This window comes from Fundulus heteroclitus, chromosome 24 (assembly GCF_011125445.2).
Source record: "Fundulus heteroclitus isolate FHET01 chromosome 24, MU-UCD_Fhet_4.1, whole genome shotgun sequence".
Taxonomy (NCBI): domain Eukaryota; kingdom Metazoa; phylum Chordata; class Actinopteri; order Cyprinodontiformes; family Fundulidae; genus Fundulus; species Fundulus heteroclitus.
In genome coordinates, this window is record NC_046384.1 from 14,961,766 (window position 1) to 14,986,578 (window position 24,813).

General features: G+C 41.9%; 1 protein-coding gene across 4 annotated transcripts in view; it reads right to left on the bottom strand.

The window, feature by feature from the left end:
- Nucleotides 1–307: 307 nt before the first annotated feature.
- Nucleotides 308–24,813, bottom strand: part of LOC105921527 (FERM and PDZ domain-containing protein 4) — a 94,831-nt gene continuing 70,325 nt past the window's right edge. For all 4 annotated transcript variants that reach the window (XM_021313442.2, XM_012857320.3, XM_012857321.3 and 1 more), the window contains exons 3-16: nucleotides 22,322–22,473; nucleotides 21,266–21,368; nucleotides 19,454–19,499; nucleotides 16,070–16,174; nucleotides 15,734–15,841; nucleotides 14,105–14,236; nucleotides 13,481–13,600; nucleotides 12,488–12,624; nucleotides 12,109–12,235; nucleotides 8,176–8,265; nucleotides 7,912–8,094; nucleotides 7,654–7,792; nucleotides 6,420–7,367; nucleotides 308–4,621 (exon numbers count right to left, since the gene is read on the bottom strand). In XM_021313442.2, the coding sequence (XP_021169117.2) occupies nucleotides 1,284–4,621; nucleotides 6,420–7,367; nucleotides 7,654–7,792; nucleotides 7,912–8,094; nucleotides 8,176–8,265; nucleotides 12,109–12,235; nucleotides 12,488–12,624; nucleotides 13,481–13,600; nucleotides 14,105–14,236; nucleotides 15,734–15,841; nucleotides 16,070–16,174; nucleotides 19,454–19,499; nucleotides 21,266–21,368; nucleotides 22,322–22,473 (5,728 nt within the window). In that variant the 3' untranslated portion in view covers nucleotides 308–1,283. The remainder of the gene's footprint in view (nucleotides 4,622–6,419; nucleotides 7,368–7,653; nucleotides 7,793–7,911; nucleotides 8,095–8,175; nucleotides 8,266–12,108; nucleotides 12,236–12,487; nucleotides 12,625–13,480; nucleotides 13,601–14,104; nucleotides 14,237–15,733; nucleotides 15,842–16,069; nucleotides 16,175–19,453; nucleotides 19,500–21,265; nucleotides 21,369–22,321; nucleotides 22,474–24,813) is intronic.

Consider the following 24,813-nt stretch of genomic DNA (forward strand, 5'->3'; position numbering starts at 1 on the left):
TATTAAGAGAAAGAAGCTATCCAAACAACACGGACCTATGTGGTTCAATCTCACTGAACACCACCATAAGTTTTATGTCTGTCCTTTTGAATGGGAAATCAAATGTGCTGCTGAAATAATGTTATTTTTACCTCAAATCACAGAAAATGTCAAACTTCTATGGCAATAACATAAATAATTTGCAAAACAGTACATATACAGTATAAAAAAGTTCCAATATTAACCCAATGAAGTTAGGTTTTAGGAAAATGACATGACTGAAGAGATTCATTGAACACATCAGACTAAAAGACAATTCACAAAAGGGTATATTCATGTAAAACATCTTTTAATAGTTTTGTGGATTATAGCAAAAAAATAAGCTGATTTCATTTATTCTTTCCCCATAAAGATATTCTGATTGATCATATGCAATAGGAAACAATGTGAGCAGAGAAAAAAAAACTAAAACAAAAAATAAATCACTTGAAAAAAGTCAATATAATTTGATCAAAGCAAGTCAGAACAATTCCTAGAAGATGTTCTAATTTTACGTTGGTATAGTTTTAAATATTCCTTTTTGGGGATATTTCACAATTCTCTTTAGGACATATCAGAAAATCATATTATATCATTATCAGAAATAATACAAAATATAACAAAGTAATGCAATGCTATGGTACTTTATTTACGTTTTTCTTTGTAAAGCATATTATTTTAGTCTTTGAAACAAGCAAAAGTGCAACAATTTAATGCGATAATTTTCTCAGCGATCTGACAGTTGCAAATATTACTTAAAGCTCTAAAATAGTTTTTCTTATAATTATTATATTTGTATTAAAACTTTACATGACTGAACATAAAGTGACCCTTCATCCCTGCAAAATATTACAGTAAATCAAGCCAAGTTCTCCATGGCTTCACTAAAGTGTTACTTCAAATGATACAATTATATAGTATTAATGTACATTATTTACATTTTAAATAAGTTACATAATGCACAGATAAAAGGGTATAGTATCTACTTGGTACATTTATTACAAAGGTTTGTAACAGTATGGCTTTGTAAATATACATTACAATAATGTAATCAGTAAAAGTATTTACTCTTATTAAGCATTTTCATTTATATGTAATCCTAATGTTAAGCTTAACTGCAATAAATATCTCTTTAGACGTAAAAACCACCTAGACACAACAGGAAAACATCTGAATCTTTCAGAAAACTCAAAAAACAGTGAGATGTCTAAAGACAGACTTCTACTGACTGCATAGGCCATACTATAAAGCATTGGAAATAGCCTCTACTTGCTTAGCAGCGTTTTAAGGGAGCGGGTGAGTGCGTTAGCAATAGCCGACATGGTACTGGAGTGGCGGACCAGGGCTTTCACGCTGTGCTCCCCTGGGGCACCCACAGTCGCAGCTTCAGCTGCTTTGAGCAAACAGATATAGTTCATAACAACCTCGTCAACTTTTGCTACAACTTCTCTTTGCTGCTGTGACGCCGAGGCTCCGACTCCCCTAACTAGACACATACAAGCTTCACACAGACAACATAGCACCTGAAAGCTACATGTAACCGCTAGCAGCATTTCATCGGGACTACTGTGGGCTTGTGCCATTCTCCGGCATGCCCGGCCTAACTCTTTTGATTCGACAGAAAGGAGCTGCTTGTACTGGGAAACATCTTGGATAGGCATCTGGACTCCACGGTCACACCGACCCACACTGGATCTCACCAGCGCAATGAGCTCGCTAGCATCTCGACGGACGTCGTTGAAACCAGACGGGAAGCCATACATGCGGTCCTTGAGAGCGTTGATTCTGGCCAGACGGTCACTGAAGCTCATGTTGTCGAGGACCTCACCGTATAGCTGCTCATCCACTGCTGAGCCATAGGGGGTTATAGTGGATGCGACAGCACCGTTATTGTCAATATTGCTCCCAACGCGGCTTCCCCTAGGCCTCTCCCACTCGATTTCGTCATCTTCTCCCTCAGTTTTACGTTTAAAGAAGCAGTAGCTGAAGGGGCCGTTGCATCTCCAGGGACTGGTGTCAAGTTTTTGTGAGCCCTTTGTATGTTTAGAGTCTTTGTGTAATGGAAATGCAACAGACGCCCTTCTACTGTCCACCCCGCTGCCTGTAGACCAACAGGTTGCATGTGAGGACACAGATCCTTGGGAGTAGCTCTTGGAAAGGCGTTTTCTTGCTTGTCTACGTTGGACTTTGGCGTCACTTTGTTGAGACATCGACGCTGACAAGGGCTGCTGGCTCCGGCTTCGAATGGGCTTATCAAATAAAGCCTCAACACTTCCCGAACTTGTCACATTGCTTGAGCTGCGCTTGAGCTCTCTTCCTCGCTGCATGCTACTGCTGAATTGGTCTGTCTGTGACAGGGTTGGTGCAACAGACTGAATGTGGTTCTGCCGAAACTGGATTGGGTGAAGAGAATCTTGAGAGCATCCTGAGTTGCCAGCGCTAGAGTTTGCCTGCACAGACAGAGATACAGGAGGAGGTGGCGGTAGAGGTGGTGGCGGTGGAGGTGGCGATTGTGGCGTTGGAGATGAAATGGTAGTTCTAGTCCGACTAGACGTCTGTCTGATAAAAGCGGACGGGTGGTCGCCCTGCCCTAGTGAGAGGGCATTGAGGTCTGCACGCTGACCACACAAACTGGGGGCAGGAGAGAAACAAAACGAATCGCTAGGTCTAGGAGGAGATTGATGTTTCGACTTCAAGTCTGGTTTGAACCATTCCTCTGTGCTGCCACTAGGTTGACTTCTTGAGCGAGGTGGAGGGCGGTTACCGTTGCCTCCGCAGTCCCGATTTCGACTCGGATTCAAAGCCCCGTCACGGTTCATGCAGTCTTGCCTTTTACAGTGCGAGAGAAATTGCTCAGGATCAATACCATCCCTGCCAAGCTCACTTTCTAGACCAGAAAAAGAACTCCTCCGTTCAGTGGCAGCTCTCCTGAAGTCTAAACTGTCATTCGGTCTCTGGACATGCATATCGGGGCTTCTCATGAGTTTGGCAGGAAGTGTAGCTGAAAGGTAGGACCTTGGATTTTTATTTGCCAACTGCATTGTGGCTGAGTGAGGATTTACGATATTAGGGCTGAGAAATGGGGACGACAGAGACGAAGGCATACATGGACAACGAGCAGCGGTACTCCCCCTACTTTTAACCATTTCAACTAGTTGAGGGTTGCTTGTGATAAAACGTCTGGTGTCTTTTTTAACTGCCCCTCCCATACCTGCACTATGTAACTTCCCTCCCTGATGCATCTGGCTCACTGTAAGATAGTTTATCAGTTGTCTGTAGGCCTCACTGCCTTCCTTAGGGTTAGTCCCCTTAAAACAGGCTTGTTGTTTAGCATGGATCTCACTGTTGTGCTTCTTGCTTCCAGCGCCTGCTATCTCCTTATGCTTGGATGGAGTTGCTGAGGAGGGTCGGCTTGTTTCCCCCCCGGCAAGAGTGGGGTGAATGTTGGGCAGCATTTTTCGAAGGAGGGCAGGGTCAGCATGGGGATGGAGGTCTTTGCTTTGGGTGTTCTGGCTCTGGAATCCAGATTTGTTGTCTTCGTTGTTTAGCACTCTAAGTAGGGAGGAAGAAGAGCTTGAAAGTGGGTGCTTTTGCAAGCGGTGGTGTTTTGACTCAACTGCACTAGGGCCAAGAGGAGAGTCGGTCGGCGTGGCACAGGCACTGCTGTTTGTGCTGCCGCCTGCATCAAGTGAGGAGCACAGAGAGCCCTGCAGCGAACTCTGGGCTTCTCCTTGCAAATTCGAAATCCTTTTGGCCAGGTGGTACTCACACAACCGCGCAACACTCTGTTGTCTTGAAATCGGCTGATGGTCACTTTGTGTATCCGATCCGTGCTCAGAACCCCCTGATCTGGATTGCTTGCTCGGGGACAGTAAGGATGCCACAACCAAATGTTCATCCTGCTCAGCGGCTGCAGCTCCGTTGCCTGCATCACAGCCTCCCATGTTGACAACCTCTAAGAAGCGGTCGGAAACAGTCGAAGACGGGCAAAGATTATTTCGATGCTCTCGAGCTGGGCTCGTCACTCCAGTGCCCTCGGTTACAGAAGAAGAAGCAGCAGCAAAAGAATTCTGCCTCCTCTGACCTTCTTCCTGCTCACTGAATAAAGTGTGCTGGTTCAAATCAAGATAGCTGCGTCTGTTATTGATCTCACTTCGAAGTCCTTCCCTTGTGCTGAAGGTATTGTACTTTCCACTCGAGTGAGCAGACTTTTTCTGGTGTTTACCTCCTGGTGTCGTCGAACTGGGGCGCTGGAGCGTAACCAAGACAGTAGTCTGAGATTTCACCTCCAACCTGTCAGACCCTGATGGCGTCAGGTCTAGCTGGGGGCTACGTCTCGGAGGAACTGCTGGAGGGTGAAGGTGTCGAGTTGGACTGCGGGGTTTCTTTTCTATGGTTGAGCATGAATTGGGCGAGACTGGAAATTCTGTTTTCTCCTCCAGTAAAGGTTGGTAACCCTCTCTCGTGGCTACAAGCAAGCGCATGTGGCTCTCGGCGAGTCTATGAGAGGCTAGTTCAGAGATTTCTGTCATCTCTGAGGAGTTGGTCTCATTGCCAGAATCTGAGGACGACTCTGGGCTAAATCCTTGAGATGTGCAAATACCTAAAAAAAAAATATACAAAGAAATATTAATCATGTAATAAAAGTTCAGCCAACACACACTGAACCCACTGAATACAAACACATCTCAATGGAAATTTTTCAGAATATGAATAACCCAAACGCCAATTTTCCTCATTTCTATCATTTTCTATCATGCCAATTATCACAGAAAATCTGTGGGTCACTCCTGTTTTATTGGGGAGTGTTGATAGGTGGATGAAATCATTTCTGTTCATTAAATTTTTTTCCCCAATTAAAAAAACCCAATAATAATAATTTCATGGGTGACAGTGATTTATCAGCGTTGAATCTGTGAACTTTAGGGTTACCTCTAACCCTGTAGCCTATTGTTTTAGCTTTTCTCACACTTGTTCCTTTTTACACTTTCAAATTATTTGTTTTTGATAAGACTAATATTACGTTCCCCGATAAAGCTACAGTCCCAGACTTTAGATAACCACTAAAGGTGCATCTGTAGATAACTGTCCGTCCGTCCGTCCGTTGTCTTCCGCTTATCCGGGGTCGGGTCGCGGGGGTAGCAGCTTCAGTAGGGAGGCCCAGACGTCCCTCTCCCCAGCCACTTGGGCCAGCTCCTCAGGAGGAATCCCAAGGCGTTCCCAGGCCAGCCGGGAGACATAGTCCCTCCAGCGTGTCCTGGGTCTTCCCCTGGGTCTCCTCCCGGTGGGACGTGCCCGGAACACCTCACCAGGGAGGCGTCCAGGAGGCAACCTGACCAGATGCCCGAGCCACCTCAACTGGCTCCTCTCGACGTGGAGGAGCAGCGGCTCTACTCTGAGTCCTCCCCGGATGACTGAGCTCCTCACCCTATCTCTAAGGGAGAGCCCAGACACACTACGGAGAAAACTCATTTCAGCCGCTTGTATCCGGGATCTCGTTCTTTCGGTCACGACCCAAAGCTCGTGACCATAGATGAGGGTAGGAACGTAGATCGACCGGTAAATCGAGAGCTTCGCCTTTTGGCTCAGCTCTCTCTTCACCACAACGGATTGGTACAGCGCCCGCTTCACAGCAGACGCTGCACCAATCCGCCTGTCGATCTCCCGCTCCATCTTCCCCTCATTCGTGAACAAGACCCCAAGATACTTGAACTCCTCCACTAGGGGCAGGACATCCTCCCCAACCCGGAGAAAGCACTCTACCCTTTTCCGGTTCAAGACCATGGTCTCGGATTTGGAGGCACTGATTTTCATCCCGGCCGCCGTAGATAACTGTAATGTGAAAATTATCAATACTTTGAATAGATTATGACTAGATTTTATACTGTGTACGTTGGTTCGGGATAACTCATCTTTCCACTTGCTACAAAACTGCATATCCACTTTAACCAGCACCAAAGAGCAAGATTACTCATATATCCATTCATCTCTCTCCTTTGGTTTCCAGCTGTTTCCTCGATTGATTTTAAAATTCTAATATTAACACTTCAAGTTTTAAGTGGTTTGGCCACCATCATCAAATCTTAACAGATCTACTCAGAATTTGCACACCAAATAACCAGCCAGTTTCTCTAAAAAGGAAATGAGATGCAGATTGAAAGAATCATACATTCAGGTTGAGCTCGGTAGCCCACCTTCTGCAGGGAAAACTACTTTGCTCATCTGACCACAGGCCTCTAGCATGGAACAGTAGTAGTTCAACATCAGAATCACACAAACTATTCAGAAATAATGGTAATGGAAGATTTGCAAGGAACCCGCTCTTTATGTTTAGCTTAAAAATGAAACTGTGAATGAGTCCAAAACGATCATGCAATGTGATTTAATAGCATCTCACAAACCTGTGTTGTTACTGCTGGGAGGTGGACGGGGAGGTCTCTGTTCAGAGACTGATAGGTCCTCCAGTGCTTGTAGAGAATTCATGACTGCATTCTCTAACCTACTCTCCCCTCCCCTGCTTCCTTCTTCGTCCCCGTGTGTCGGGACGGCATCGATTAGCGATACGGGGATGTCATCATTATCACATGTGCTTAGGGGCCGTCCCTCCGGGGCTGTGTCCTCGTCTATGCTGTCCCGAAAGCCCGGCGGCGGCGCTGCGATCGCAAGGTTGAGGGTCTGCAGCAGAGTGTCGTCCTCGTCCTCGTTGACGCCGTCGTCTCCTTCGGGAGGCGGCAGCGACGTGAGGTCGATGATGTCATCCGTGGACCCAGAGAGAGTGAGAAAAGTGGCTTTGCCGGCCGCTGTGGGCACCCGTGCACCTTGGCCGCCACAGTCGTCGCCACCGTCCCTGTTATCCCCCACTGGAGTCCCCCCTGTGGAGTCCTCCTCACAGGAAGCATCCTCGTCGTCCTCCGCATCGTCCGTCGTGTCTCGATAGAACAGCTCCCTCAGCAAGGGCTCCTCACCACCTTCCTCAGTTATGATGTTGCTATAGACGTGCGTTAGCTCGTTGAACTGGAAGGGCTCCGAAGACTCGGGGCTCTCTGGCAGTACGTCATAGTTCCTGGGTCTGTTCAAGGGGGGGTTACCCCCAAAAATAAATGAAACTTTGGCGCTGCGAGGAGAGTCTTGGGTTTTGTGCCTGGTAGGAGGGGGAAGAGGAGGGGGCACCGGACTTCTTCTTGCCCTGTGGTCGCCATCCATGTTTTGGGGCTCGTTAAAGTAAGGAGAAATGCTGTTTTCCCCCTGGCTACTGTCTGGATAGTCCCTGTTGTAGGCCACCCCCTGTGACGGCTCTTCATTTTCCCCTAAAGATGTGCTGTACGGCCACTCTAGCACGCGGTCCTGACCTGCAGCAAGCAAGCAAGCGAATATTACTTTTTTTCTGTTTCATATTTTATTTTGATTAAACATTAAAGCAGTGGCCCTCTGAGTGCTTTACATCAATTTTTAACTTATTTAATCTCACTTTGCACGGTTTTTCCCCTCACAACTGTAAGAGCAAGGGGTTTTCTTTCAGGAAAAATCTTGCAAGATCTGAACATAGTGTGTTATGTTGGAACAATCATTAGCGTGTGTTTAGAACGTAGGACATGGATCTATGTGCCAAACGTAATTAATACACTGATGACTCACTGGTGTCATCCTCTGCTATGTTATTGCAGTGGGCCATGTTGAAAATAGATCTCCGGGAGTCCACTAGGAGGCGGTAGTAGCCTGCTGTTAGGCAAGCAAGGTTCATTGCATCGCTAGACTCCATGATCAGTGTGATGGGCTGAGAAAACAGAGAGACAGAGGGTAGAGTGTATTGAATACAGAAAAAGGGGATTTAAGACTCTTCTGCACTGCAGCGTGTTATCCCGCCTGTTCGTTCTCTAAGACGATCACACTTACTCTTACGTCCAGGACATGTAGTTCCAGCCGGACGTTGGTCTCGTCTTCTGTGAGGATCTCGATGCGGTTGACGTGGCTGAAGTCGGCCAACAGGGCTACGAGGTTGGTCCGAGCGTTGATGACGTGACTGATCCCGTACCGCGGCCCCACCAACAGCGTCACCTCCGTCTGTTTCTCTCCCTGCTGCGGGCCGACGGACAGGAAACCATATAAAACAGGCTCCAGACACAAACCCCGTAAGACAGAGCTTGACAAATGTCTTACCAAAAGTATCGATTTAAACTCTCTCCCTCCATACAGCTTGAGTTCACTGATGTACCTCAGGTAATGCACCTTGGCCTGCAATGCAGTTAGCTGTAAAGATAGGAGAGAGATACAAAGGTAATTACTGAGAAATGAAATCACTTCAATCTGAGCAGACGCATTAGATGCTTCTAGAGGATGTAAAGCACGGTTGAGCCATTTTGATGTGGACCACTGACTTTCCATTATATCCCATCATATCGTTTAAATCTGATCCACTGCAGTGCTCTTTATGTCTCACTTGCGTGCGATACGGCTCTCCAGTGTGTGGGGGTTTATACGTGCTTTTAGTTTCACTTTTTTCGTCTGTTTCCAAACTCAAACATTTAGTTTTTAGTGAGTTAATAACATTTTGGACATTTGAGCACAAAATAATTAACCTCAACTGTAATCAATAATAATGATCAGGTCTCATCAAAAAACAGCACAAAGCTGAAATTAGTTTCTGATTTTACAGCATGTGGTAAAGGGTTATTTTACTAAGTCTTCAACATTTTTAAAGCCCTTAAAAAATCATGAATCCCATTTGTACAAAGTTTTAAACTCAGCTTTTTTACTGCTTTGTTTGCCATTTTTAACCAGATAATTTAAAAAGCTCAGATCCTGTTAAGTCTGATTGTAAAAGTATGGATAGTGCAAATACATATTGAAATGGCTTTTTTTGATTGTATAACAAGTATGTTTTTAGACCCTGAGGCAGAGCAAAAAAAACAACATGTAAAAGGTGAAACTTAAGGAGACTTTGAAAATAAAAGATAAAGCATATGGTTGAAATGTGAATCAGCGTAAAAACTTTTAAGCTGTATTTTGTCCTTTATGAAATGGGAGGAGGAAAACAGATGGCAAACCAGATTTTCTTAATTTCACAGGATTTCTACACATTTGTCACTTAAAAAAAAACTTCAAACCTTAATAGAAACAACTTTCCAGAGTTTTCAGCCCTTTACATTAATTTTAAAATCTAAAATACTAAATCTAAAATACTAAAGTTCACTGTGGATTTGTGGTATGTATTTCTATAGTGCACAGATTTAAAAAAGAATCTGGAAAAAAACAACAGAAAAACAGGAAGAAGGGGAAGAAGGAAGGAAAAAAGACAACAAAGAAGAAAGAGGATAGGAAACAAGAAGGAAAGAAGGAAGCAAAGGAAGGAAGAATACTAGAAAGTGTAGCAGGTAGGACACAAGAAAGATAGACACAAGGAAAGAGGGACACAAGGAAGGAAAGATGGAAGAAATGGACGTGTAACACAAGGATAGAAAGAAAGAAACAAGGGAAGAATATTGGAAGCACAGACCAAGGAAATGTTACAATGGAGATAAATACATTGGAAGGGATATAGGTCACAGAAAAGAAATGTCAGAAGGAAAAAGGGAAGTAGGAAACAAGAAAGGAAAGGAAAACACAAGGGAAAAAGAGAGGGAAGGAAAGAAGAAAGGTCACAAGGGAGGAAGGAATGTAAAGACATAAATAAGGTCAGAAAAAAGGCAGAAATAAAAAAGTAGAGAAGGGAATAGGGATATACCAGAAACAAAAGGAGGAAGAAAAGGAGGAATGAAGAAAGGTTTGGAGAAAGGACAGATACCAGGAAGGTAGGTTACAAGGATGGAAGGACAGAAACAAGGAAGGAATGACATGAGGAGAGAAATAACTAAGTAACTGAGAAAGATAGTGAGAAGAAAGGAAATACACAAAGAAAGAACAAGGATAAAAACATGTAGACAACGCAAAAAATATTTTGATCTGGAAAAATCTATGTATATATATAATCTTATTTTCGTTTGCACACTTTTCGAGACTGTGTGGGAAAGCTGCCAAGCCACCAGATTCTTGTACATTCTTAAATTTACTGTCAATTTTCACCTCTGGCATTTGGAAAAGTCTCCCCTAAATGACTGCTTGGCTTCATTTGCAGGCTTTTAATAAAGATGAGTTAGTTAAAAGACACAAATCAGAGTGATGAAGTGATGATAACCTTTTGAGATAGAGGAAGGCCTGTTCTTCAATTGGAGGACTCTGTTGGACACGGGGAATGGGAAATCTGCCAGATGTTGACTACTGATGCGGTGAGCATTTATGTACAGTGCATGGATCGTGACACAGAGAGATTAGATATTTCTGCTTCAAATGTCTCTAATGTGTATAATGCATTAGGCGTTAAATACTCCGAGGAGATAATTTGTGTATGCAGTAGCTTAGAAAACAAATTTTACCTTTTAAGTGAGTTTCCCATTTTACTGATCATTTGAGATTATCATCAACACAAATCGGTACGTATGTTTACTGCAGTCTACAAAATGTGACCTTGTATAGTTTTTAGACTCAGTCATATATTGAATAGTTTTCTAGATAGTGCCCTTTGACAATGACTTATGGTAGTTAGCTTTGCTTGATAGTTTCTAAAAATCTGTAGAATTATTCCACTTTATTATGTGTCTCTCAAAAAGACTTTCAAGACAGAAGTCATACAAGAAGCCAGAGTGATAGCTAAGTCCTCAGTACTTATTGTGTTCAACTTATGAGCCGCATTTGACACCGTCAGCCATGGTATCCTTTGTCTCTCTAGTATGGGCATCACAGGGAGCGCACACTTCTAGTTTAAATTTTACTTTTCTGGTCAGTCAATTCAACGTATTATGGCCTGGTCACATTTCTGCTGTGATCCACCCCGCCACAGGGGTCCCCCAAGTCTCAATACCAGGACCTCTTTTCTTTGCCACACACACCACCTCCCTGGGCCAGTTCCTCCTGGCAAACAGCTTTTTATACCACTCTATGCTGATGATACCCAGCTCTAGCTGTCCTTCCGACATGACTATCACACAGTCTCAGAACAAATCTTGGACTGTCTCTCTGATATATCATCATGGATAAAGGTCTATCATCTCCAGCTAAAGTGGAGATATGAACTTGCATGCTCTAATGTGCGCGTGGGGGGGGGGGGAAGTAGATATTAAGTCTGATATGTATGTGTGTCATGTTATTTGTGTGTAATCTAAGCTGGTGTCTGCCTCAAAGGTAATTTCATCCTGGTAAAACATGGTGACAATAAAAGAGTCTTGATTCTAAACCTCTCTAAAACTGAAACTGCTTCTCCTCCAAGGCAAACTGACCACATACCACAATATCTGCATCAAAGCTGAATCCCTGTTTCTTGCTCCATCAAGGGTAGCTAGAAACCTTGGTGTCGTGATTGATGACCAGCTGTCATGTCATGTTGCATTGTTACAAATCAGAAAAAAATAGGACGTACCTAACCCAACAAGCTTTGCTTCCCTCTAACACCATCCCTCCTGAAAAGCCTGACCAGTGGAGTCCTTTCTAAGTAGCGTAATGTTAGCTTTGATACTAGCTGCCTTATTATATCCTCATTTGTAAGTGCCTTTGGATAAACCTACTTACAAATGCATAAACAAACAGTTAACAGTGAGCTTAAAGGCCACAGAGCAACACTGACATCTATTAAGAATGCTTGAAGCCTATGTATAGTTCCAGGGAGTTTTAGGCTGCTGATAATTTGGACTTCCCAAAGTCACCAAGAACGTTGTAGACAAGAGCAGCTGGAGTCTCAGAAACCGCTGAAAAGTTCAGGCCAGGGCAGAAGAGCGGCTCCTGACCGGGACATGTGTGAGGGAATATGAATACCTCATTATGCACAGACTCTGACAATGCATGTTGCTTGTTTTTCCGCATTAGCATTCAAGGTCTAGCTCGGCAGAGGGTCTTAGGTTGACAAAGGTGAGAACCTTTTACAAGGATGAGTATGGCAGCAGAGCTATTTGGGGAAATTGCATCAGAAATCAGAGTCACGGTGCATTTGCGAGCATATGCGTGTATGAGTGTGAGTTGGAAGTTAATAACAAGGGCAAAAGAAGGACAAAAGGAATGCGTTACCTTTTTCCCCGGAGGCACAAGATTCTGGTTGGTTTTGAGGATGTGCGTCAGGGCCTTCTTGATGTTTTTCTCCTTCATGCTGGACAGCACAGTTGGAGGCAGGAACAGCGACAGACCCCACTCCTTTCTGCAGACAGAAGATTCAATTTCAGCATGAAGCCCCGCTTGGAAAACAAAGCCTTTCCCCCGGAACTAATACTGACAAACAGGAGGTCGGAGAGAGAAGGACAGTCCCTAAGGAGGACACTTTTTGCTTTTCAAAGTTTTCTATGAACACAAAAAAAAAATACTTTCTTTACTGTAAACACATTTCAAAGTGCTGACACTCATCCAGCTTTCAGATCTTGTCTGAAAGGTCAGACACACACTCCCAACTTACTGGATATATTTTAGTGAAACCTTCTGACTCTGTCTGGTCGTCATGGACAGGATGTACATCTGCAGGGCGGCCAGTCGCAGCGCAGCATCGTACTTCAGCTCTGGGCCGAAGCGCTCCAGGACCACGTCGTTACAACACTGCAATAAAGCAGGAAGCAAAAAATGACGCAAGAGTCCATTTGAGGGCTTTAAGGCGACAATCTTATCTGCTAAATGTTTATCGTTTACACATCTTGATCTTCACACATTTTGTTCCACAACAAACTATAAACTTTTAAATCTTTTATTAGGATTTTATGTGATAAATCAATTCCAAGAAGGGCTTAATAAGGAAGTGGAGAAATAATAATACATGATTTCTTGGCTAATCAAAATCCAAAAAGGGTGGTTTACATTTATTTATAGAGGGTCTAGTTAGAGAACCTCAGTGAACCATGAAGCTAAGAGAAACACAGCAGACAGGTCAGGGAGAAATCCACGGAGAAGTTTAAAGCAGGGTTAGGTTGTAAAATATCCCAGGCTTTGAATCTCAAAGATCTCGGTTATGTCCACCATCGCGAAGCAGAAAGAGCAGGGCGCGAAGAGCATTTATTAGAGAAGCAGCCAAGAAGTCCATAGTAACTCTGGAGGAGCTGCAGAGAGCTAAAGCTCAGGTAGATGGAGGAGTCTGAGGAAGAACCCATTGCTTTTAGCAATTAGTCCGTGAACCACTTTTTTTTTTTTGGTTTATAACAAAAATTACACTGAATTATGCCTAATTATGTGATTGCAGTGTGAAATAGTGTTGAGTTCCATGCCTTAGTGGCTGAAATCCCTTGAACGAGAAAAATTAACCAGTGTATCATTTAACGGGATTTCTATGGACAAGATTATTTGACATCATAATCATCTACTTATCACCAGTTTCCACCTGGTAGCAAATAGGTTCATGGTTATGTGAACCCACGGTTTCACTGCTTTAAGCCTCAGTTTTGGGTCTTCCACACCAGCTTACTTGCACATAGAGGTATTCAAACGCCACAGCGTCCCGGCGGAGCAGCTCCACTGGGTCCCTGGGCATGAAGCTGATTCGAAAGAAACACTTCATCCTGTTAGAACCAGGCCTCTGGGTAACCTGGGTTTGGCAGGAGTGGAAAAAGAAGGAAAGAAATCAACACACGTGTATTGGGAAATGTAAAAAATAAAGATGTTTTTGTTCTGGTAGGATACTAAGCCCGATGCTTTTTTTCCCAGATCAAAACGTTAGTTAAGTTCTCAGCTTGAATGGTTTATCAGCTTTGTCAGAGAAGGATGACTATTAAACGTTGCTTAAACAGAGCATCACTTCTGCGCTGTGTGGCATGAATATCAAAATTGTCCTCTTGTGATCCAGCCACCTCATTAGTAAGTAGCGGTCACTGGGAATAGGCGTTTGCCATGTGCTGTTTGTGTGTGAGAGGGCATGAGGGAGAGAGAGCTGTAATGTGAACCGTCACCCCTGCTGTGTCGCTGCTGATAAATGGCACCCGGGTCTAAGTACTGTGTGAATACTGAGCAGTAATGTGTGGCTCTGTGGGTATGCGCGAGACAGAAAAAACAAAAAACAGGGCAGGGATATGGAAAAAGAAGCGCCTCCGACCTGAGTAAGCGTCTCCTGCTCATGCAGGAGAAGCAGTTTGCTTCCAGAACCTTCGGTCCTCTCCTCCAACACCAGGGAGAAGTGCTCGATGCAGCGGATCGACAGCTTCTCCTGCAGGGTCAGGATCACTTCCTGGAATAATGGGGGAACGAGAGAATGTGTAAGAGGGACACCAAACAAAAGAAATAAAACCAGAAAGTCAACTAGGCAAAGAGTTAAACAACACAAAAGCCAGTCAAAAGAAACCAAACCACAGTTAAAATGAAACTCAGAAATAAAAACAAGAATTCAATTAAGGAAAAACAAAAGAGCAAAATGCTAGCCAAGATATTGCTGAAAACAAATTAGCTTCTAAAATGTAACTAAAAAAAATGAAATAAGGAAAAGCGTATCAAAAGAAAAAAAAGAAAAAGTAAATAAACGAAATAAATAAAAAAGGCCAAACCAAAGAGAAGATAGTATGCAGATTTGGTTATTGTTTTTTTTTCTTTTTTTGTTTTCCAGGACATGAAAGCATTTTAACAGACCACTAACAGGAATATCAGGAATAGAAATGGGTAAAATCTCAAAGGCAAACACTGTTTCATCTTTCCAAAAGCTTTGCCGGATCTTTCCCATTAAACACTGAGGCTAAACAACAAATAAACAAACCACCCATAAATATATATTAGACCTCATGATCAAAAGCCTTTTTTTTGTCTCTTCCATAAAATATAATAGACTCTGATCTGCACATAAATAGATCCGTTTTAGATAAGCTACTGAGTTTCATGCACAAGGAATGCAAAAGGTCCGTAACAATGCTTCAATGACCATATTTGGTCATTAAGCCCCACCCATGATAGACTGTTAAATTGAAATTAACTTTTGTGTTAAAACAACTTTTGTTTCCTTTCTTTCCAATAAAACTGATAAATAATTTTAAATTACCTTAAACAAATGATACATAGACTTAGAGCCACCTTTCTTTTAAATAACAGAATAACAAATTAATATATAATGATTAACTAAGGTAGTTAAGCAATAAATATAATTTATAATGTATTTTGCTGTGAAAAACAGAAAAGGTCCTTGATTATTAAACCTAATTTTGATACTGCATCCGAATTTCAGATATTTCTTCAACTTGGATAGTAAATCCCAAATCCTACACGTAGTCCTTTCAATTGGGATTTTACACGGCGGATGCCATCTGATTGTGAATTGCATCTGCTGAGGCTCAGATTTTGGAACTCCTGTTGATCTGCAAAGTAAGAATCTCTGCACATTTATTTTCACCAGTTTTAATTAAGACATCTGGAAAACACCCAATAATTTGGCACATATTTTCTTTATGAAAAAACAAAACAAAAAATAACTTCCTAATTGACTCTTTTATAATACTAGAGAAATCATTGTATGCAGAAAATGAGCCTCACAAGGCAGAATGCGTCGAAAAGAACCATTTCCTATTTTTGGCGGGGATTTTTTATTTCGTTTCCCTTTAGGTTCAACTCACTGGGGATCGCAAATGAATTAAAACCCAACAAGGCTGTAAATGAGAATATTCTATTTGCCGTCTCAGACGAACAAACAGGGTTTCAAAGAGGACCAGATTCTGTATCCTCTGAACAGGGGAAAAGCGCGCACCTTGATGGACGTGCTGCTGTCGAAACGAAAAGACTTCGTCTGCCCGTTTTCCAGGTAGACCTTCAGGACGTTTGGCATGAACAGAAGAGAGTTGTCCTTCACCGGATTCTGCGGAGAAAGGATATCACCGGCGTTTTTTTAAATCCGTGCATATGAAGTCCCTTTAATATGTGAAAGGGCAACCGCAGAATTCATATTGTGATTGTCTTATCTATTTTTGCATTCAGTGAACTGTCTGTCTTAAGCGGAAACCATCTGGCATTGCCTATATAGGTCATACATAAGCATGTGTTTATGTGTGTGTGTGTGTGTGTGTGTGTGTGTGGTGGGACTGACCGGGACCTGGCCGTTTATAATGACCTCCTCAGCAAAGCGCACTTTGACCGGATTGGACTTGAGCATGGCTTTTTTGGCTGCACTGATGAACGCTGATTTAGGAGACTAAGGGGCAGTCGTCCAAAGAGAGAGAGAGAGAAAAAAGCGATAAATAAGCATTGACACACGAATGAAGAAAGAGAGAGAGAGAGAGAGAGAGAGAGACAGAGAACATCACAGGCTGCCATAACGTTGACATTTGCAATGTAATAAATCTTTATTTTTTTTTCCCACTTCAGAATTTCAGCAGCACCAGACTTTTACCTTCATTTCATTTGTAGCACCCAGAGGAGAAATAGCAACACTGGATTCAACATTGAATGGATTGATGAAGAGCAAGACAAAAACGTAAGGGAAAAGGCAACCATTGGTAACGCAGCGAAACGTTACAGATGCTCCGAGGAATCCGCGGACGATCAGTCAATTTTCTGCCAGATTGATCCTGGCTGGTGACCGCCTGGCCGGAGACTCATAAATCCGAACCTTTCATCGATCCTTGAATGCACCTGAGCATTCACTGATGCTTTTTTTTTAATGTGGAAGTTGTAAATGTGAGACTCAAAGTTAAACATCTGTGCCGAATCACTGAGGTGTTGACAGCAGGCCTAAATCAAAGGCGACTGGACGTTTGCTCAGTTTTTGTCAATTAAAGCTTATTATTATTGGGCCTCCGTGAGCTTAAAACACTAGGTGCCAAATTCCAGGTTGCTTAGCTATTATCCTTCAGAATTTACTGAAAATCGTGGATAGGTGTCGAAATGCATTTACAAAAACTTAGTGAAACTGCCTTCGATTTAAGATTGCTATAGCTGCTATGACTTGGAGGATTGCGGATAGGTTCAGAGGGGATTGTATCTTCTACTACATGCCATGAGATGTAAGAGAGATCCTGATTTTCAGCAGACAACAGGAAGGCTGGACATATCACGGTAAAGTTGTTCCAGTTTATTCTTTTGAGCTTTGAACCTATGTTCACCGTGGAAAACGCTAGAATTACAGATGTTAACAGCATTCTGGAAATCTCTGAGTTAATGTAGTGATCCAGAAACTTTATGGATTACAGGTAGGGGTGGGTATTTATCGTATCGTTTTATCGTTATTGTGAAAAATGTCTTATAAGACTTTGACTTTATAATGACGATAAAGGTGACTGAAAACCCCAAAAACTGCCAGTATTGTCAGTATTGTAATTTTTACTTTTTTTTGCACTTTTGGTTCCTTGAGAGCAGTAATAAATATCAATGAATTCAAAAGAAACTAATTAACTGCAATTAATGTGTGGGGTTTAGTGATAGAATCACCCTACCTAATGCAGCTAGTGTCCTGATGATGCCCAGCTTGAATTTTGTTTTAATATGTTTAATATGTATTAAAAATATTTTAAGCACATCATCGGGCTACAATTAATGTGACATTTAGTCACAGCCATACAGTGACCTAAAAAAAGAGTGAAAGAATCTGTAAATAGTCTTTTATCATCGCTATGACAGTATTAATCTCATAATAGACTAAAGCTGCATAATATTAAAGGAGCTATAAGCAATACTGACAACTTGTGGCTGATATGGGTACAACAGCTTGCTAATCCCAACAATCTAATATGCCGTTTTTAAACGGTGTGTTGCTGTTGTAAATTTTTACTTTCACAGTACAGGTATATGATGTTGTATTTTGTTCTATTTCTGGTCTGCATCTCCTTACTGGCTTCCATGTTTGTAGGCTGCTGCTCTTTTGCCACGATAATATACCAAATGCTGCGCTCTTTGATGGGAACCCTTAAAAAATCTCATATGATTGGCTCAGGAACCGGGAAGTAAACACGGCCTACACACTGCATTGAAGTAGCTCCAGACCGTACCTCTAGGTTTGAAAGGAGAAAAACGTGACTAAGATATTGTTGATGGAGAGGACCGATTGTTTATAGGGAATATTACCTCCATCCAGGGTGACAAATGAGGCGCATTTAGGCATTACATATCTTACTTATAGCTCATTTAATACAGGTGATAAAGACAGTTTAAGATGTCATCTGTGTAATCGCTTCATCTATGTTTCAGAATAGTAAACCTTGTTTTACAACAACTTGCTCATACGGCGTAACGCTGGTTCATCTCTTACTATACATATTAGATGACACCTTAAAGCTGGAGGGCTAGAAAATATATTTTAATTTCTGTTTATAGACTACCCTTCCTTTAAAAACCCTTGTTTCTGCAGGCACTATATTCCACCTCTGATAAAACTTTACATGGAAAGTTAAGAATCTTTTTTAAGTTGAATTCTGTTAAAAGCTTTACAAAGTTTGTATGCCCCCTTCAGTAGATAACTCTGACGTCTTCACTTACAAGTCATCATTTCTGATGAACTGGTCCTGGTTGCTGAAGCTAAATGTTTGCTCGACTGGGGCCAAGATCAAAGCTGACTTGTACAATCATCTGTTTCTTTCAGATTTCAAATGATTAAGGGAAAAAGCTAAACAAACTGACTCAAACAAACACATCTGTAGCATCCTATTTAGCATCATATTTCCATTGAGTTTAAGTGCAGGACTTTAAATTCAGCATGCAAAAATGTTTCCTTTTTAATGTTGTGGGAGAAGTTTGTTTAAGTTATTTCTTCATTGCACGGGCCTGAAAGTAATCAGAGCAGAGTGCAGCTTTCCGAGAAATTTGGTTAATTAATGTTAATTGTAAGAAAGGGAGCAGTTACTTTTTCACATATGCCAGCTGATTTATATACATTTCTTCCCTTCATTAACCAACTCAGCATTTGAAAAAATACATTTCATAGTTATGATAAAATGTGTCTGAAGCTCAGAAATGTGCAAATGTGAAAAAAGCAAAAACAGATGAAGTCTGTTCAACTGAATAGTTTTTCACAGCGCTTTAACTAGCTATATAACTATCACAAAAATTATAGACTGAAGCTGCATTCTAAACTAATTTAACAAGCAGCAGTTAAACCCTTATTATCCTAAATAAATGATCTTCAGTGACACAAACAAAGTCACATTCAGATTAAGCTCACGTGAAAACAGAAAACATCAGCAAATACTGAATAATGATGCTCTGGGCCTCAGATGATTGAGCTACATTGCAAATAGGCTTTAATCGTAATTGAAAATGTATATGCAGGAAAATTACACTGCAGACTGTTTAAAAAATAAATATTGATTGTCTTTCCTTGACTCACTCGCCCAATTTCAGCTCAGACCAAACATCATCAGTATTCATCAAATGCATTGCATTTGTTAAAAACAAACAATCCTTTATCTGGTTTTAAAGCATCAGCTACTGTAAAAAAAAAAAAAAAAAAACGGATGCTAAATCCTCCGTGTTTACTCACAGGAAATGGTTGAACAACAGTCAGCATGATGGACTCTTTGCAGCTCCTGCAGGAAGCACACGGCGAAACCAGACAGTCAATTAAATCACGACAAAACAATCACTGAGAAACAACGACAAGCCGACGTGCACCAAGAATATGATTAGCTTGGGCGAGGTGGAACGAAAGGCCTCCAGCAACGGCCGAACTGATGCGGTACGAACCAGAGGCTTTCAACCAAAAACTCATTAATCTCTCATTTTAATTTGAGAACCCAAATACGAAAGTGATTTTGCAAAAACAGGGTTTGAGTCAGGGTAAGCTGAGCACACCAAGATGCTTTGCAATGTTTTTTGTTTTTTTTCTCAATTTTCTCTCTCTTGAACAGAACTGCATTAAGAATGAAGCAGACGACCGGAAAGCATCGCTAATACACTGCCAGAACTTCACTGGACTGATACTAATAAGGATTTTAATGGCAAGTTAATGATTGCACGTTTAATCAGATGAAAAATCCTTGCTTGGCTCTTTTTTTTTTTTTTTCCAGATCCAATTACATACAGTCAAACTCCATGAAGATAAAATGCCAGTTTGTAGTTTGTCTATCTCAGAAAAAAAACAGCTGACTGCATCAAATTATTGATTTTGCAGAATTCCTTCACCCCGAGCAAGCATATGGGGACAGTAGAGAGGAAACCACTCCTTTTCGATAGGAAGTTGCAACAGCAAAAAACAAAACAAAGAAACACTGGGCCAGCAGTACTTTCTACGCCCAAGATTCACAAAGCATGTAGACAAAGTTAACAGCAGCACTAGGTTTGTCAATTGCTCCACCTAGTAAAGAGACACGGCTAAACAAACAACATGGTCAGAAATCTGTTTGGCAAACGTAAACTAAGAGAGTAAAGTAAATTAATGACAGCAATAGCTCTGTTAGTGGTTCCATTACCGAGATATACAGCAAAGAGCAACCACACTGAGCCAGGCCTACCTTCTATGCAGAGAAAAAAAAACAGAAAGCGAACACAAAATGACTGCGATTATTGAAAATACAGTGCAAATGCAAAGTATTAGGAGAAAATAGAATAAGGAAAATCGGTCGGCAACACCTCCGGCAGTCTAACCCTACAACAGCATAACTAAATAGATGCTTCAGGATAACCAAAGCCCTTCTGGCTTAAAGCTTTCTAAAAGAGGAATACATTAAGACGAATCTTAGTGTTACGGTATTGGGAATGGTTAAGTAAGAGGAGGACAAAGCAATCTCCAAAAGACATGGATTACAAAATAGACATATTTTTTGTTTAGAGGTAAAGAAACCGAAGATTTTGGGTCACCTGATGCTCTGGATTTATCGGTCTATCTACGTTCCTACCCTCATCTATGAGGGTAGGAACCATAAGCTTTGGATCCCGGATACAAGCGTAAAATCAGCAGCTGCAAACCACAAAGGGACTAAGTGAGGATGGAATCTTTCCAAGAAAGGAGAACCATGCAAACTTTCCAAGGAGGTAAAATATACTGTAGAAGAATTAGACTTAAACTCCCAGAATGGGAAAAACCTTTAAGTCCCAGTTTGGCAAATATACATCTCAAGAAACTTTCAGTATATTGGAAAGGCCTGAGTGGAGGTGGAAATAAACGAACAAAAGCAAAGAACTGAATAATGACACCACAGGAGGACAGAGACGCTCAGCTGAACACATTCGGGGCTTTCTTAGACACTCCCTATAAAATAATGAATACATTTAACATTTCGCATTCCGCCGTTCGGTACCACAAGCTTCACAGCCAATCCAATATTTATGTCCAAAGCCGACTTTGCGCATCTACCTGACGAGATCGATGACTCTCTCCCTGGGGGCTGAGCTGACTGGTTCATCGTTGATCATGATGATCTCGTCGCCTGGCAGCAGCTTCCCCTCGGACGGACCACCTGCACGCAGAAAAACACTGGAATTGGGAGGCGGCTGATTACAGGGCCCCGCTGAAGACGCAGCTGGAGAGATTCAGTTTGATTATGATTTACTGAAGCAACTAGAAAGTGTGTACACAGCGCTGCTTTGGCGTAGGTCTTATTCATCGCACGTGTTTATCTCTTGACACACGGAATAGGTATGAGCATCTGAATTTTCTCCCTTGGCCAAACACTCGGAACAGGATTTTTATTAGCGGCGCGGTCTTCTTGGAATTCAGCTCGGGTCGATTACCAAGAGGACTGCGTGCGTCCGTGCCGACTGAGTTGATGGCTGAGAGCAGTGTTTTAGGATTGCTTGGCAGCAATTTCACAATCAACCAATCAACTAACATGCTTTCGGGACGAAAGGAGACCCAAAACAATCGTTTTGAGTTAATTCACCTTTTAGCACGTGGCCATAGCACTTGGATGCGAAAGCCAAGCGCAGAGAAAGTACCGACTGGTAGCGCTGATTAGCGGACTTTTAAGTGATGAGGAGGAAAACTGTTTGCACCTTTTTGTTTAAGTTGCGGCAAGTTTTCTCTCTCTCTGCCATATTTGAGGGACAAAACTTCACATTTCTTTTCTTCTCTGTTGTCTTTGGTGGTGAACAGCTTTCGATCAAAGGAGGATACATATATTATCCACTGATGTCGCTTCAATTTTCCACTTCAGACTGTTTCAGATTGTTTCAAAAAAGGCATTTTATATTAAGCCCCTTTACTACGTTACCCCTAAACAAAATCCAGCGCAACCAATTGTCTTCAGGAGCCAAAGTAGTAAACGGAGTCTAACCATGTGTAACATAGTGAACAGGAAGCATGATGAAGACCGAGTGCTGTTGGGGATACTTTCCTTCAGCAGGACAATAAACTGCGATTCTACATGCGATGTTTCACAGAGAGACTTCATTGTGGGATATTTCCACTGACCTGGAGTGACGGAACGGACCACCACCGGTTTCTCGCTGCCAGCCACAAACCCGAAGCCCAGGACCGGATCCCGTCTCATCTCCACCAGACGAGGGGCGGGGGGGAGGCCGTCCAGGTGGACCTCCTCCAGGGAGCTGCTCTGGGACCCTTGGCTAGAAAAGGCAAAGCAAGAGGACACAACCGAGAATGTTTGGATAATGAAACAAAACGGCGGACATCAATGTTTGAGCAGATGTTTTTACTTCCAAACAACATTGCGGGTTAACGGGCAAGATGGCTGCTATTAGGATACAGACTCTACAACTGGTTAAAGGGGAATCTATTAAAGAACACAAGTGTGCCTAACAGAAAGATTTATGAATTAATCTCCACAAAGGAATAGTTTTACCTCAAAGAGAAGACAACAAAGTTCCAAGAGTTAGATTAGCTGTTCATGAATCACATTTTTGAGAGCATTTTAAGCCTAAAGGCCATTTCTCCTGCTACAATTCATTAGACCCCCTGATTTGTGATCATGAACCAATTTGCCTCCTGAAGACAAAACTCTGCTGAGAGGGGCGATTAAAAGTGCACCGATTACTCAATCATCTCAATAATTCATGGTGAAAGTGTAACAAACTTATATTTATCTATTTTATTCTCTGTACAAGACTTGACCTCCATGTCAACTTACAGGTGGATTCTAGATGTTTCTAATCCTGTCACTAAACTGCAAAAGAAAATCTGTTCTCCACTTAATATGCGTGGATACCCGCAGGTGCATGTGGACTTATGGGAATACTTTTGAAGGGTTTTGTCATCAAGCCATGTTCTGCTTGGTCTTTTCCCCCCATATGTTTAAGTTCAAGCTTTTTTTTTTTTAAGACTAATTAACATTTGATCATCTAATGAACACCCAGTTTGAAATCAAATGTAGTTTTTGTCTCCTGATGGGGTTTCTTATTTTTATTTATGCATCTTGAAGCAAAACCTTTGAATCAAAAATATTGTAACTCACCCCAAAAATCTTTTTTTTCTTCCAGATAAACTGTATAAACTGTGCCTAAGGGTGCTTTCGTAATGTTACTCTGCAACTTATTTAGTTTTGCAATATTTATCTTAAAACCGTGTTAGTGCTGCCCTCTTAGGGTTGAACTGAGGTTACTGCGGTTGAATTTTCCTATTGGTTCAAACGGTACATGCTTCCTTCATCATAGCCCTGTGTGTGGCTTCAAAGCTTCTCAGTCAGTCAGACTAAGGCTACATCCATAGCGAGTCAGACTTAAGAGTTTGAATCTCAAGCATTAACTGATAATGTAGTGTTTGTTGCTGCTTTGAATGTTAGCCCATGTTAGCTGGGCTTTACCACTCAGAAACTGCACGCATTCTGTCCTCCACCGTCTCTGCGCCGCCGGCTTTGGACATCGCCGAGTCAGCGCCTTGAGCCAGTGGCTCAAGCTGATACTGTCCATCCCTATTGGGCTCCACAAAGTCTCCATTAACCTCCAACGATGGAGGAGGAGAAAAATCCTGACCTCAAAAGACAGATCTGTGGCAAAACCACCATTAGCTACGTTTACAAAGACAAAAGTAATCAGATTTAAAAGCTGATCGGAATAAAAATATGTCACGTAGACAAGCCTATTGGAATATGAGTGGGGGGTAATACGTCGGCACGCAAAATAGTTGGGGCTCCCGATACAAGGTTTTTATTCAAAACATTAAGAGCTCAAAATTGTTATTTACTTAGTAACGTTTCAACCGCAATCAAAATCTCTTCCAAGTCCAGTTTGGTCGCTCGGAAGACAAATTAATTTGTTCAATACTGCTTTATTTACTGTTTTTGTTGTTCAGCCAAAACTGAAGTTCTTCTTCTGTGTTGTTGTTTTTTTTGGGGAAACTTGATAACTGCGCATTTCAGAGTAATTATACTCCGAATGAAGACAGATGCACATTATGATCAGATTAATTGATTGTGTGCACCATATAAACACTACGGCTCTATATTTTTATATTTTTTTTAATCCGAATACATTTATATCTGATCATGAAATCGTGTGCATGAAAACATAGCTAGCGTTGCCCTGGTCACTCTCCATCATGTCTCAACATGTCACTTTCTCTTGTCCTGATCACAGCCCTGCTTAACCCCCACCGCTCATCCTCACACTTAGCACTGCCCCTCAGGGTCTCTGGGCACCGCCCACTTTTATACAATTTTTCAAAATGGTATCAAAGTCTGGGGGCAAGGTAATGCTTTTACAAATCGGGGTGAATTATGCTTTAAATGTCTTTCCAAGTCTAAAAATCCTGTTTGAAAGTCTATTTCAAGCATTTACAACAATATTGCTAATCGTACTGATAAACTTACGTTCAACTAAAGTTGACTATTCCAATCCTATTTATATTAAAAGAACTGAAAATGGTAAAACATCCCCAACTTGCCGAAGCTTACATTTTCAGAAATTTGTCACGTGGCTAGGTTTGGATGAAAAAGTGCGGCTAAAGCTGAC